Source organism: Prunus mume, linkage group LG2, assembly GCF_029339155.1.
Source record: "Prunus mume cultivar Tortuosa linkage group LG2, ASM2933915v1, whole genome shotgun sequence".
Taxonomy (NCBI): domain Eukaryota; kingdom Viridiplantae; phylum Streptophyta; class Magnoliopsida; order Rosales; family Rosaceae; genus Prunus; species Prunus mume.
This window is the reverse complement of record NC_142699.1, coordinates 39,431,246-39,447,367: the sequence shown is the minus strand read 5'-3', so window position 1 is coordinate 39,447,367 and position 16,122 is coordinate 39,431,246. Positions and strand designations below refer to the sequence as shown.

Sequence of the window (16,122 nt, the reverse complement as noted above, 5' to 3'; positions counted from 1 at the left end):
TAAAAAATTATCATATTATATAAAAAAATTTAATTAAAAAGGAACAAAACCTACGTGCCCATCCCCTCTCCTCTCTCTTTTTTCCATTTCTGTCTCTTCCCCCCTCTCTCTCTCTCTTCGACTGGGTTTGTTCGAACCCAAAACCCACAACCACCTACCCTCCCCATCCCACTCCAATGCAACCCATAACCCACCCCTCTCTCTCTCTCTCTCTTCGACTAGTTTTTTTTCTTCTTCTTTGTTTGCATTTTTTCCTTCCGCATTTGCTATGACACACCCTAATACTTCTGCAATTCTCTATCACGGGTTTGATTATGGAAGACACTCCTTCGTGAGGAGCTAGGGAATGGGAGGTGGTGGGGTGGGCAGTGATGGCTGTGAGGAGGTGGGGGAGGTGGGAAGAGATAGAGGAGAGAGAAGGCTTCTGGGCAAAAATGAAAAATGAGGCCTTTAACACTTACCTCATTTTGAACAAAAATGTTAATAAAAAATTTCAAACTTAGGTGGTAAGTAGGTTAGTTTAAGTAAAAAATGCCCATTTATTTGAAAGATAAAGGAAAAGGCTCAAAAAAGTTCAAAAGGAAAGCTTGAAAAGCATTAGTTTCACACATAAAATGTTTTTTTTTTTTTTTTTTTGGCTAGCATACTTAGAGTCATTCTATAGTGAGGAATTTACATATGGCCCTTAGGTGAGATCCTATCTCTTAACCGTTGGATCATGCTAACCAATTTGATCCAACAGTTAATATGCTTATTTTTGTGGGGTCCTATGCCATCGCCCAGCCATGAAGCTCCAATAGCAGTTTGAATTTAAGAGGGTGGGTAAAGAGATTGAGGTGGGGTGGTTATGGCTATCAAGGGTTATAGAGAGAGAGAGAGAGAGAGAGAGAGAGAGAGAGAGGATTAAAAAATAAAAATAATTTTATTTAATTTTAATAAAAAATAAAACTGACGGAATTGAAATATTTGACCTGATTTGCTAACAACTGCAAATATGATGACCAAAATTGAAAATTTGAAATTTCGGTGATCAAAATTAAATTCAACCCTCACTCTAGTGACTAAAAATGTAATTAGCCCTTTTTTAATTAAATTTTTTGCTTCCATTAAATCATATAACAATCATAAATGTATATAATACAACATATAATCATACAAGTGTTAGCATATGTGGGTAGGTTAGTTGGCCAGAAAAGTGAGCCCTTCCTCTTGTACTCAAGTTCGAGTCCCCCTCCCCGTAAATTTAATTTTGAATAATTTAAAGTTTGTATCTAAAAACAAATAAAAACTTTTACGAAATAGAGACACCCCGAAGAAAAAAGTGGGATCTAAGAAATACAAGTGCACCACTAAACCCTAAATATATATATATATATATATATATTTAAGAGTAATGCTACACTTACCACATTTTTATCTCACATTTCTATACCATATGATGTGGCATATCCATATTATATATCACATCAATTAAATCAATGAAGCATATTTTAATTAAGAAAGTTAGAAAAATAAATATTGGAATAAATTATAAAAATATATATATATTCAATAATTTTAATTAATGTGATTGTCACCTCAACCGCCACATAAGATGATATAAAGATGTAGATATAAACGCTGTGGCAAGAGTAGCATTATTCAATATTTAAACTTTGGCAATAAAAGTCTGACCAACGGGTGGGCTTTTATACAGTGAAGGTCATGAATGCCAGCGTCTCGCTTTCTACACCAACTGCAACTCTGTGCCAGACGCCGGACGCCTTCTACCGCCAAAAGACTCCACGCTCAACTCATCAAAACAGCCCTGCATCTATGCGTTCCTGTACCCAACACCCTCTTGGATACGTACGGCAAATGCGGTCTAGTCGAAGACGCGCTCCACCTGTTCGACGAAATGCCTCACCGAGACCATGTCTCGTGGGCTTCAATTCTCACTGCCCACAACCAAGCCAACATGCCCCACCGAACTCTCTCCATGTTCCCCGCTATGTTTGAGTCTGATGGTTTGCAGCCGGACCATTTTGTGTTTGCCAGCGTTGTCAAGGCCTGCTCTAGCTTAGGGGCTGTTAGACAAGCCAAGCAAGTGCATGCCCGCTTTTTTTTGTCCCCGTTTTGTGATGATGATGTCGTTAAGTCGTCTCTGGTTGATATGTATGCGAAATGTGGATTACTTGATAATGCTCGTGCAGCTTTTGATTCAATTTTGTCCAAAAGTGTGATTTCTTGGACTGCTATGATTTCAGGGTATGCCAGAAGTGGAAAGAAATCAGAAGCTTTTGAAATGTTTGAGAGGTTACCGGTTAAGAACTTGTTTTCTTGGACTGCGTTGATATCAGGGTTGGTACAAAGTGGACATGGTGTTGATGCATTTTATTTATTTATTGATATGAGAAGAGAGGGAATTCATATAGTAGACCCATTAGTTCTCTCCAGCATTGTTGGAGCTTGTGCTAATTTGGCAGTATTGGAGCCTGGAAAGCAGGTTCACAGTCTAGTTATACGTCTTGGCTATGAGTCTTGCTTGTTTATCAGTAATGCACTAGTTGATATGTATGCGAAATGCAGTGACATTTTAGCTGCTAAGGATATTTTTGGTCGAATGCATCGAAGAGATGTAGTTTCTTGGACTTCTATAATTGTTGGGGCGGCTCAGCATGGGCAAGCTGAGAAAGCATTGAGTTTATATGATGAAATGGTTGCAGTTGGAATAAAGCCAAATGAAGTTACCTTTGTTGGATTGATTTATGCATGTAGCCATGTTGGTTTAGTTAGCAAAGGACGTGCTCTTTTCAGATCCATGATTGAGGATTACGGAATTAGCCCCTCTCTGCAGCACTACACATGCTTTTTGGATCTTCTTAGTCGGTCTGGACACCTTGGTGAAGCTTCAAATGTTATTGATTCAATGCCCTTTGACCCAGATGAACCCACTTGGGCAGCTTTATTAAGTGCTTGCAAGCATCATGGGGATACCCAAATGGGAATCAGGGTTGCTGATCATCTTTTAAGTTTAAAACCAGAAGACCCTTCAACTTATATACTATTGTCTAATGTCTATGCCGGTGCTCGTATGTGGGAAAATGTAGCAGAGCTGAGAAAGTTGATGGCAGCTAGAGAATTTAAGAAGAAGCCTGGTTATAGTTGCATTGACATTGGAAAGGAAACCCAAGTGTTTTATGCTGGAGAGACATCTCATCCTATGAAGGATGAGATGTTCAGTTTGCTTAAGGAGTTAGATGCAGAGATGAGGAGAAGAGGCTATGTTCCTGATAGTAGCTTTGTTTTACATGACATGGAGCACCAAGAGAAGGAAAGGCAGTTATTTTGGCATAGTGAGAGGTTGGCAGTGGCTTATGGGCTGCTTAAGGCTGTTCCGGGGACAGTTATCCGGATAGTGAAAAATCTTCGTGTCTGTGGAGATTGTCATACTGTACTGAAATTCATAAGCAGCATTGTGAAGAGGGACATTGTTGTTCGAGATGCCACTAGATACCACCATTTTTCTAGCGGGGAATGTTCATGCAATGACTTTTGGTAAAACTATATTTTTTTGGTATGCCTTCCCTTTACAAGTTCTTCATCAGTTGCTAAGAGCATCCACAATAGAACTCCCTTAACCATCTTCTTATACAAATTTTAGAGAGGAATTGGAAAAATACAACTCCAATCATGCTCCCTATCCACCTTCTAAAATAGGGAGACCTCGAGAAGCTCCTAAATCTGAGAGAGAGAAATAACTCATAGGTGGCTCTCTATAATTTAATGTTGCTTTGTTTTATGCATATTTTAAACTTTTAATTAATGCAAACTATTTTTTTTATATTATTTTGTATAGAGATGGACCAATTATATTGAATTAAAAAATATTTATAATATTTATGACTCTCTAAACTATGGAGTATGATTGAAGTTCAAATTTTATAGAGAGCTCCTAAAATAGCTTTTATATGTTTTAAGCTAAATTTTGACTAAAAATAGTGAACATGATTGTATTTGTAGATGCTCAAAAAGTGTGTGCACTGGGGGTTTAACCTTTCTAATGTATGTTGAATAGTTTTCCCAATGTTCTATAATTAGCATCTTGACTAGATGAATAACTAGTTGGTAAAGTTATAAAAGTAGTTGACACATAACAAAGAAAATAAATGATTAAATAAATTAGCTTATTCAAACTCAACACAAAACTCATTGAGCAATTAGTTCTTGGTCAAGTGGTATTTCTCTTTCCGATGTTTGAAGAGGTCTGGAGTTGGAAACCCTCCAAACCCCATTGATTAAAAGAAAAAAAAAAGCTTTTATTTGGACAAAGATCTTCCACCAAGCATTTTCGGATCTGTGGTTATATGGTGCTTAATAAAATTAAAAGAAGAATGCTAGCAATCTTCTTTCTAATCTTCTCCTTTGGACCTTCTCCTTTTTTTGCTTGACATGTGTCATTTTCCTTACACTTAAAACAATGTCATTAATATACAAGCTAACTTTTGCTTTTCAAGTTTACCCTTATTAAATGTATTCAATTTATCCCAAAAAAAATTCACAACTTTCTTACCATTTTATTAATTTTTTTTAAAAAAAAAGAAAATCTTTGCTTTTAAAAAAAAGAGGAAATGTCCCTTTTTTATTTTATTTTTATTTTAACACTTTGTGTTTAGATAGGGAAAAAAAAAGTCATTCACATCCGTAAGCACCCCAATGGTAGTTAAGATTATGATTTATTTGTGTTTGTTACTAATATATTTGTATTAATTAAGGTGTTTATCTACTATATGTAACAGGGAAATTATAATTTGTGGACCTTAGACATGCATGAATATTTTGCTGGTCAAGGTACACCAGATGGTATTGTTATAAGGACTTTATTTTTTTTCTATCTAAACCCTATGTGTTGAAAAAAAAGGGTTGGGGGTGAAAGTTTATTTATTTATTTTAAAAGCAGACATTAAAAAAAAACGTGAAAAAAATTTAATAAGATGGTAAGACAGTTGTGAAATTTTTCTAGATAAATTGAATACATTTAATAAGAGTAAACTTGGAAAGCAAAAGTTTGATTGTATAATATATAAATGACATTGTTTTAAGTATAAGGAGAATGACGCATGTCTAGCAACCTTCTCTCTAACCTTCTTCTTTGGACCTTCTCCATTTTTAGCTTGACATGTGTCATTCTCCTTACACTTAAAACAATGTCATCAATATATTATACAAGCTAACATTTGCTTTCCAAGTTTATCCTCATTAAATGTATTTAATTTATCCAAAAATAATTCACAACTTTCTTACCATTTTATTAATTTTTTTAAAAAAGAAAATGTATGCTTTTTAGAAAAAGAGGAAATGCCATTTTTTTTTAACACAAAGGGTTTAGATTAAAAAAAAAAAGAAGTCATTCACATCCATAAGCACCCCAATGGTAGTTAAGATTATGATTCATGTGTGTTTATTACTAATATATTTGGTATTAATTAAAGTGCTTGTGTAACAGGTAAATTATAATTTGTGGACCTCAGACATGTATGAATATTTTGCTGGTCAAGTTACACAAGATGGTATTGTTATAAGGACTTTTTTTTTTCTATCTAAACCCTTTGTGTTAAAAAAAGGGGAGGGGGCACATTTCCTTTTTTTTTTCTTTTTTTTAAAATAAAAAGTATACATTAAAAAAAATTTAATAGATGTTAAAAAAAATTAATAAGATGGTAAAAAATTTGTGAAATTTTTTTTTGAATAAATTGAATGCATTTAATAAGGATAAATTTGGAGGTTTTTTAGGTTTTAGACATAAAAAAAATTTCACTTTTGGAAAAAGCCAAAGTTTTTTCAAAAAAGACAAAAAAACCACTCAACTTTCAAATCAAAGACATGCAAATGTATTGGATTCTTTAGAAAATCTAAAAATAAATAAGGGCATTTTTGTCCATTTTTGCTTATTTTAAAATTTTTCTCTCTCCTTTTGCTTTTTCCCAAATGTCCCTAAATTTGGAGCAAATGTTAGCTTGTATAATATATTAATTACATTATTTTAAGCGTAAAGAGAATGACACACAAGATAAAAGAAAGATTGTCTAAAAAGAAGATTAAAGAGAAGGTTGCTAGCATTCTCTAAATTGGAATATTCATGACTCTAAAATTCCTCAAACTAATTTTCTAAGTCAATGCCATCTTCATTCTTATCTTTTATGTAATTCGGTCAAGATTCCAACAAGAAAAATCACTAGAAGCCAAAAAGCCCTAACCATTCGAATTCAGAGACCTTATCCAAACAAAACCAATTTAATTAAAAATCAGTAACCAAAGTCTTTGCCTCGCCCACTCCGCTCCTAGTTCACACACTTCGATCTCGCATCATTGTCATGAAAAGCAACAGGCTTGATCTACTTTATGATGACACGTGGTGTAGTTTCAGCCGTAGGATTGAACACAGTTAGACTTTCCAAACCTGAACAGCGAAATACCCGATACATCCCCCCTGGACACATGCGAATGAAGACAAAAACGTTACCCAAATACAGACAAGAACGACTTACAGTAATCTGCCACGTCATCTATATGTATTTGTTGTCCATCCCTCTGCTTCTTCGCTTCTTCACGTGTTGTGTGCGAGTGGAAAGAGCTCCATCATCGTTCTTCTTTTTCATAATTTTCATCATCTTCTTCTTTCTTCATCTTATCACAGCCTTTTAGAAAGAGAGAAGATATAGGAGAGAGAGATGGCTACAGATGTGGCGGTTCCGCAACATGGGACAGTAGGGAAGAGGCAGGGCAATGAAGCAGCATGCTGCAAAACTGGGCCAGGGTACGCCACCCCACTGGACGCCATGTCTGGTCCAAAAGAGGCTCTCATCTATGTCACTGCCGTTTACTCAGGTACCCAATTCCACTTTTGGTCTCATCATGAAGATTTGAGCTTTTGTTCTTCTTGGATATGTCTGAGTTTCTTGGTTTTTCAATTTGTTTTCTGTGCTTGGGATGATTTTCTTGGTACAAGCCTGAATTAGAAGGTGGCAAAGAAAACCCATTTTGATGATCTAGTTTTTGATTAGCCTAATACAATAAAAGATTTGAAATTTAAAGAGGTATAGGGTAAGAGACAGTTAATTTGTCAAGGTGAAATTGGGTTCAATGGCCTTTTTAAGTGTTTGATGGTAGAAGAATTGCCTTGTTATGTTGTACAAATGGTTTGAGAGGAGAGAATTGAACCTTTTGCTTGTGTGTGTTTTTGTTTATATGAATTTATCTCCTTGATTTGTTCTTTCTTTAAATTATTGCTTATGCAGATTATATGGACTTTTCTTTTTTTCCTTACATTTGACATGAAGTTGTGAATATGATGTTAATTCTTCAAAATGAAAATATAACAGGAACCGGAATACAGAAGCCAGATTATCTCGCCACAGTCGACGTAGATCCAAGTTCTCCTACTTATTCGAAAGTCATCCACAGGCTGCCTGTGCCTTATATTGGTGATGAACTGCATCATACGGGCTGGAACTCATGCAGCTCTTGCTATGGAGATCCATCTGCACAACGGCGTTTCTTGGTCCTACCTGGATTAATGTAAGAGATTAAGTTTTATGTCGCATCGATTTTTATTTCTTACTTTTTGTTTTTAATGGGAAATGAGTTATTTTGATAAGACAGTCCTTTTGTTTTGAACTGGCAAGTGAAACATTTGGTTGGGCAGCCGACTGTTAAGGACAGAGAAAAACGAAAACTGAGATTTAAGAATCTGCATAGATCAACTTTTCAAGCTTGAATTTTCTTGATGCTTGTAAATTGTAGCAATTCAGAATCTATCCCATACTTGTGATTCTGAAATGGTCTTTTAAAAGCACGACTGATGTATGCGAATGTGGTGCAACTTTGGTAGAAGGAGAGAGCACATATAAGTTGGCATGTAATCTTTTTTCAAAGCTACCTTTCTTAATTTGAGTCAAGAACTTAGACATTACATGTAAATTAAGCAGTGTAAGCTGTTCAATTGAACTCATTGTCTTCTGCTAACTGTTCTCGTAGAATAGGAAAGTTTTAACTTTCATTTACAGAGCATTTATAAGATTTTCATTTCCAGAGTTTAAAAGATTTACATTTGCATAGCATTTATAAGATTTTCTAGTAATGACATCCTTGTTTATATTTAATGCGAGAAAAACTAGAGTTTCAAACATTTATTTGTTTTGGCCTGACTGGGTTGTCAGTCTGTTCTCCAAAAATTTTACATCAGTATCTTCTTACAGAGATACTAGGATTGTGATTTTATGGGCTATAGTAATAGATTTTGGTGTCCACTTTTCCCCTCAGTCAATCTATTCTCCAAGTTCTCTACATGCTTTAAATATCACTTAAGCATCATCAACTCCTTTCCATAAGATGCCAAATGAGGTCTTTCAATGATTTACCTATGTGTAGGCTTAAAAGTATTTTTTCGCCCATCAAATACATAGAATCAGCTGTTCGTTATATACTTCTTATTAAGCCTATTCTATCTTTTAGATCTGGTCGTATATATGCGATAGACACAAAAACAAATCCGAAGGCTCCCTCTTTGCATAAAGTTGTTGAACCTGAAGAGATTATACAGAAGACTGGATTGGCATATCCACATACATCCCATTGCCTTGCTTCTGGCGATTTATTGGTTTCATGCCTGGGAGATAAAGATGGAAGTGCTGCAGGAAGTGGATTTCTTCTCCTTGACTCTGAGTTTAATGTGAAGGGCAGGTAAGATCTTCTGTTGTAAAACTCAACTCATTTATGTAGATTTTGAATAAATTGTCATCTTTGCTCCATACAGACACACATAATGTATGTGTGTATGACTGCATAATATTAGGTAGATATTTTTACAATATAAAGTAGTACCAACATGTAACATGAGATTGATCATGCTTAGTACATCTACCACAATTATGAGCACATCTAACTTTTAGCTGTCCTAAAATCTGTCAGGTGGGAGAAACCAGGGCACAGTCCACTTTTTGGCTATGATTTCTGGTACCAACCGCGACACAAGACAATGATAAGCACATCATGGGGTGCCCCTGCTGCTTTCACAAAAGGTTTTAACCCTCAGCATGTCTCTGATGGTCTCTATGGGAGGCATCTTCATGTCTACAGTTGGCCTGAAGGGGAATTGAAACAAACGTTGGATCTTGGAAATACAGGGCTCTTACCCTTGGAGGTGAGTTATATAAACTCAATCAACACTACCTCATATTAATTTACAGTTTTATTTTCCTATTAAGACATTATGAGTGACTCTGCCTCTATCTTATAACTCAATCCCACTGTTTGCAGATAAGGTTCCTGCATGATCCTTCTAAGGACACTGGATTTGTTGGGTGTGCCTTGACAAGTAACATAGTCCGGTTCTTCAAGACAGAAGATGGCTCGTGGAGCCATGAGGTATCACACACAATATCTAATCCTGTTGTTGTACAAGCATTTCCATATTTATTACAATTTTCATGTCTCTGCATTTAGTTCTACATTTATCTTTGATCCTATTCTTTTTTCGTTTCTTTTGTTTAGAAAATAAGGGTACATGGTCATGAAAACCTAATAAATTAATTTACTTTGCCAGGTTGCAATATCGGTGAAGTCATTGAAGGTGCAGAACTGGATTCTTCCAGAGATGCCTGGGCTTATAACTGATTTTTTAATCTCACTTGATGATCGTTTTCTATACTTTGTGAACTGGCTTCATGGAGATGTGAGACAGTATAACATTGAGGACCCTAAAAATCCTAAGCTGACAGGCCAAATATGGGTTGGGGGGCTAATCCAAAAGGGAAGCCCAGTTGTGGCTGAGGCTGAAGATGGTACAACAAGGCAATTTGATGTTCCAGAGATCCAGGTTTGTATGATATTTATTTCTGTGTCAATTTAGTATCCCAAAGTATCATTTAGACTTTATTGCACCAGATTAAGAAGTTGGTTGGTCTACTTTTATTATAGCATCATCTTTTGTGCTACCTTGTCATCAAAAGGCAGCATCTCTTGTGCTACCTTTTTTCCGTGTATATGTCTCATTCAGTTCGCGACTGTAGTAAAAAAAGATCCGATATTATGAGGCATATATATTCCATGTTTGGTGACTGGAATTGGATTGGAGTATAACACTAATCCTGTTGTGTTTGGTACTAGACATGATTAAGGGGCTGGATTAACTGAAATATGTTTTTATGTGGCCTAGCAAGATTAGACATAATCCAATTCAGCATCTCAACCTTTTGGTGGGATTCATATTCCTAATACATGTGGGACTGCTGGTAGGATTAGACGCAATCCAATCCAAGTAGTTTTTAGGCCACCAAACTATTAAGCCATATAATCCAGCCCACCGAACGGTATATATATCCTTGCAGTATAGTTTGCCTTGTAAAATTGATAGAGTTTATGTCTTCCATTCAGGGAAAGAAGTTGAGAGGTGGACCACAGATGATCCAGTTAAGCTTGGACGGGAAGCGACTTTACATCACCAATTCGCTCTTCAGTACATGGGATCGCCAGTTTTACCCGGACCTTTTGGAGAAAGGATCTCACATAATACAGCTTGATGTTAACACTGAGAATGGCGGTCTTGCAGTAAACCCAAATTTTTTCGTTGACTTTGGAGCTGAACCTGGTGGTCCTGCACTGGCTCATGAAATGAGATACCCTGGTGGTGACTGCACTTCAGATATATGGGTTTAAGAAGTGTTGTCAAAACTCTCTCTTGCAATTGCATTTACTTTTAACATCTGGTAGTGCAAAATAATAGTGTGTCAACTTTCACTGCCTTGTAAAAGAAATAAGAATCCTGCCAGAGTGTGCATTATGACAGCATGTATGGCATGACAACAATCCATCTTTGCTAATACCTCTGCTTTTATAATTAGGAGTGCTGTTATTAATTCCACCACTGTTGTATTTCTCCATCCATCTTCTGACCTTGTGTAGGAAAAATGAACTAATAAAAATTGAATGGGGACAATTTAGTTATCTGCAACTAATTGACAAAGGTAAACATCATTAAGTAATTGCCAATGGGGTCTTGGCTTAATGGTAGAGTTGTTAGCATGCAGTTCATGATCCCTCATGGCACTCTGTGCGTGTGCCCTCCCCTTTCCTAACTGCACTGTGCGTGCGTGAGAATACTCCCCCCCCCCTTTCTTAATTGTGGAAAATAAAAAATAAAAAAAATCATGAAGTAATTAAGACGTTTGAAATCGCACATAGCAACGAAGACCAAGCCAACCATCAATGCTGTTTTCCTTTGGATTTATGGCCACTTGACCTGATGACGTATCCTTATCTGTTAGCCAATGATTGCAAGATGGAGTTTAGGAGTGGTGCATTTGAATGATTGCATTTTATGTTTGCAAGGGAGACTCTGATGCAGAGATGCCCTACATTTGGCATCATTCGTTAAATGCTTTGTTACTTTTTTCTCTTTATCAAGTGTTGGATCTACCTTTGTGAGTTTGTGATTTGTTCATATCCAGTATCTCAAATTCTTGTTGGTTTCTAATTTCTGCAAAGGTCATTGTTGAACTAGCATTTAGAATACACTTTTCTAGCTAGTTTTCCTTGCTTGATACCATCTTAGTAAATTTATGTTTTAGCCACAAAAAAAATTTCACTTTTGAAAAAAGTCAAATTTTTTTTCAAACAAGACATAAAAACCCCTCAACTTTCAAACAAAAGACGTTCAAATGTAAAGGATTCCTTAGAAATCCAAAAATAAATAAGGACATTTTTGTCCATTTTGGCTACTTTTCAAAATATCTCTCTCCTTTGGCCTTTTCCAAAATGTCTCGTTATATGCTTAGTTACCCATTGGCTATTAAATACAGCTACTAATATCCAATTATGCAAGGGTAAACAATTTTTTTTTTGGGGACAAACGATAGGATATTTACAAGATACTTTTATAACGGGCTGGTATACTCACAACTAGATATATCAAACTTATCATAAATATATATATATATATATATATATATATATCATCCAGCCTATCCATGTGAGTTGAACCTGAGACCTCCTCCAACCAATCGGAAACAAATACTACTAAATCAAAGACTAGTTGGTAATTCAAGTAGGTTCTATGGGCCTATGGCAAATGCTTTAACTAGTGAAAACTTCATTTAGGTCATTATGGGTGAAGATGTTTGATCTTGTCTGGCTTCTTCTACTTCTGGGTATTGGGCATACACCTTAAGCTGTTGCACTGGATCAAAACTTGAAACATGAAAGGGCTGCTGGATACAAAAGGGCAACAAAGATTCCCTTCTTGTTTTTTTCCTTTCATTACATGCCCTTCAATGAAATGATTATTAGTTAACTGTTCCAATTGCCTCTTGAATAGGTCACAGAAAAGAAACAAACTAGCCCATCACAGATTTGACAGGGGTCCAATTATTTTGGTACTTGTCTGCAAAACCTATTTGGACACAAGTTACATATTAGGGTCTCCATGACATGACCTCCTTTTGGCTTTTTTGTGGTTCCAATTTCAAACAACCTGGAAAAAACTCATTTCTCCACACACGAGATGTCATGAATTAATAAAGGCTCAGCAAAATCAAACTTTTTATCTTTGTTACTCTTACGTGTAGAAACCCCACTAGGAAACACCATGACCCACAAAGATTCAAACAAAACTTGCTCACAAGCAGAGACATTTTTAAAAACAGAAAAAAGAAAAAAAAAGGCAACCAAGCTATAAATGGTACATTTTTACAACTAGTTTTGACAAACAAATGAAGATGAAGAGTAGGGTTAGAAGAACCTTTTCCCTATTCTTCATGCTTGCAGCACTTCTAGTCCCACTACTTCTTCAAGCTCTGGCCTCTCATTCAAGAGCCAGTGCTACAGAAACCGGCACCCATGGATATAAAGAACATTGCAGTGGTGAAAATGGTGAAGAGTTTAAAATGGAGTACGAAACAAGTAGGAGGTTTCTTGCAGTTCAAAAATTTCTATCTCCAGGAGTTCTCAAGAGGGATCTGCCGGTTTGTAAAGGTCCACGAGGAAAACCCTACGGCATCAGTTGTCTCCCTCCACCATCAAACCCTAGGTATAGAGCCTGCTCCAAAATCTACAGGTGCAGAGCTTGACCACTAGAGGGTGTATGCATGAACTTGGGGAAGGAATTAAGAGCTTAAACTATTGTAATATTGTCACTTTTAATCCCATTCTTTCACAATCAGATAGAACTACCGATGCAAGTTTTTGCCAAATAAGGTTCTGTACTAATTTTTATGCTGATATACTCTACGCAAGCACAAGCATAATCACGATTTATCTATCCCAATTATTCTAGTTTGTCTAGAATATCTAATCCTTAGAGAAACTCCACCCATTTGCCCTTAGCCATGGCAAGGGGGGAGCTAGGGCAGCTACTATTCACATGAATAGTAGTTGCCTAAAATCCAATTTTGTGTTTCACTTGCCTTGCTAAGGCGATTATTCATTTTTTGTTTTATTCACAATTTTTTTACCTCAATAATTAATTTGGATAATATTTTGGATAAGATTTACTTGGTTCCTACGTGTCAAGACTATTCATAATCGGATAAAATTTCGGGATAAGATTTTTAGTTCAAATTTCGGATGAATTTCAAAATTCAAATTTCGATAAATTTTTGGGTTCAAATTTCGAATGAATTTCAAAATTCAAATTTCGGATGAATTTCAAAAATCAAATTTCAGATAAATTTGGGTTCAAATTTCGAATGAATTTCAAAATTCAAATTTCAGATAAATTTGTGTTCAAATTTCGGATGAATTTCAAATTTCAGATATGATTTTCATCCATAGTTTCCCGATCCGTCTTCTCCATATCTTTTTTGCGCAAATACTCTTTTTCTCGTGCACACTCGGCTTGAATTGCCACCTCCATATCTTGGCGTTTTTGCTCCATTTCAATTCTTATGCCGTTTCGCCTTGCAATTTCCTCCAAAAACTTTGAATTATGATTGCTTGAATTACCCGTTTTCTTTGCCTTCGCAGCCTTTCGGCCAATGGGCCTCGGTTCCTTTTGGATGGGTGAGTCTTCACTCATAGGGGAATCGAGAGGTGAATCCGATGTCGTTGCATCACGGAGAGGCGTCTCGTTTAACACAACGTCGGGACCCGTGGGAATAATATTGAAGCGTTTACAATATTTCACCACCTCCCAACATTCATGATGGGTGAATTTTTTTTTGCCACCCCCGGTTGCACCGAACCACATCTGTGCTTGAATGAGTTATTTAACAAAAAAATGGAAATGCAATAACTATTTAAAATATATTGGATATGCAAGTAACAAAATAAAAATAATGGAAATGCAATTAACCTTACAAATAAATTGGAAGTGCAAGAAATATGAAGAAACAATTGGAAATGCAAGAAATATTAACAACATATTGAAAATGCAAGAAATATTAACAAAATATTTGAAATGTAAGAAATATTAACAAAATATTTGAAATGTAAGAAATATTAACAAAATATTTGAAATGCAAGAAATATTAACAAAATATTGAAAATGCAATAAATATTAACAACATATATATATTAGGACATTAAACTTAATATAACGAAAATTACAAAATACTTACCTCGTTAGTACGATTTTCCCCACTTCTATACAAGTTCATCGCTTTTGCCAAGGCATCTCTCCATTTTGCCATCTCTTTGTTGAGAAGTTTCCACCTACTCGACAATGTCATTTCCGTACGAGGCGAGTCCGGAATTTTTTCGCAAAATTCGGCATGAATTTTTTTCCACATATGGAAAAATTTCATCTCATTGCCTGTCAAGGGACAATGACAAACTCGGAGCCAAGCCTCACACAAAGAAACATCTTCCATGGTGCTCCACGCCCCTCCGGTTTCAATAGAAGAAGCCATAAAAATAAGAAATAAAATTACAATGTGAAAGAGATGAAAATGTTGAGTGAAGAGTGAAGAGTGAAAAAAATGTTGAGTAATTGTAGAAGTAGAATAAAATGTATGAGAATTGGTGTTGAAAGTGAAGGGTATTTATAGGTATTTATAGGGAAAAAAATCAGAATTTTTAAGTATTTTTTTAAAAAAAATTTCAATTTTTTTTCATAATTTTATTGCTGAAAAATCGACAGCCGTTGGATAAAGCTTTGGAATCAAATCGAGCGCTGGGGCGTGCCACGTGTCTTCCAACCGTTGGGCGTCGACGTCTGGTTCAAATTTTTTACCGCTGGCGTGCAAATTTGAAATGCGCATGACGACGCACCCCGCGTTTTGGACTCGGCGGAAGTTGCCTTGGCCACCCCAAGTTGGTGGGTCCCACACCCCGGGCTGCTCATGAACGAATTCCCCCTTCGGGCTGCACCGTGGACTTGCTCTTATTGAGAAATTGGAATGCCAGTCCTTTCATATTTCAAAATGTAAATCCGAGGGAGAAATAATATTTTTTTGAACTTACGACTCTTTTTTTTTTGTTTACATTGGAAGGAAAAAAAATCAGGAGTTTCGATCCTGGGTGCCAAGCAGGGGAAGAAGGAGGGCCACAATCACTGTGGTAACCGCACTCGAGAACTTACGACTGTTTAATTTAATTTCTCTGTTTCTTTAGGAGATATGATTACCATTTGAATTACTAACCACGAGAATTAAGACTTCCATCGGAGAATAAGTGGGTTCTTTCATGAAAAAAAGGTAGGTGGGGTAATATGAGAATCTTAATAATAAAAAAATTTGTTGACTATATGTGAAAAGTGATAATCTGATGTATATTGTTTATATATTCAGTCATAACAATTACAAAGATATATAGCAAATTGTACATAAACATATATGGAAAGAAGTAATAACTACAGCCTAAACTACAGGGATTGCTGGACTAGAGAAGGAAACAGAATCAGTTAAAAGTCTGCAGCAATCTACTCCTATGATTGAGATTTGATATCGTAATATATACTAATTGTTTTTTTCTTTTCGGTAACCAAACATTGGTTGAAACTTTTCACCACACATGGAAAATAAAATACATGCTTGAGTGAAATTTCAGGTTTGGTAAAGTGCGGTCCCCCTGCTTTTCCATAATGCGCGTTCCACTAACCATCTTTCTTAAAGAAAAAAAAGTAGAAAACAAAAGTGATTCTCTATAAAG

At 35.9% G+C, this 16,122-nt stretch overlaps 2 protein-coding genes across 2 annotated transcripts; both read left to right on the top strand.

Annotated features, from left to right (window-relative positions):
- The first annotated feature begins 1,657 nt into the window (after window positions 1-1,657).
- On the top strand, window positions 1,658-3,823 carry LOC103322592 (Pentatricopeptide repeat (PPR) superfamily protein). The gene has a single exon (XM_008224521.2). It carries the CDS (start codon window positions 1,709-1,711, stop codon window positions 3,539-3,541), a length of 1,833 nt encoding a protein of 610 aa, XP_008222743.1. The 5' UTR covers window positions 1,658-1,708; the 3' UTR covers window positions 3,542-3,823.
- Window positions 3,824-6,485: 2,662 nt separating this feature from the next.
- LOC103322594 (selenium-binding protein 2-like) lies at window positions 6,486-10,900 on the top strand. Its single transcript, XM_008224523.3, has 7 exons — window positions 6,486-6,867; window positions 7,362-7,557; window positions 8,494-8,721; window positions 8,950-9,181; window positions 9,298-9,405; window positions 9,584-9,856; window positions 10,414-10,900. The coding sequence occupies exons 1-7, from the start codon at window positions 6,711-6,713 to the stop codon at window positions 10,693-10,695; spliced, it is 1,476 nt and encodes a 491-aa protein (XP_008222745.1). The 5' UTR covers window positions 6,486-6,710; the 3' UTR covers window positions 10,696-10,900.
- Window positions 10,901-16,122: the final 5,222 nt, after the last annotated feature.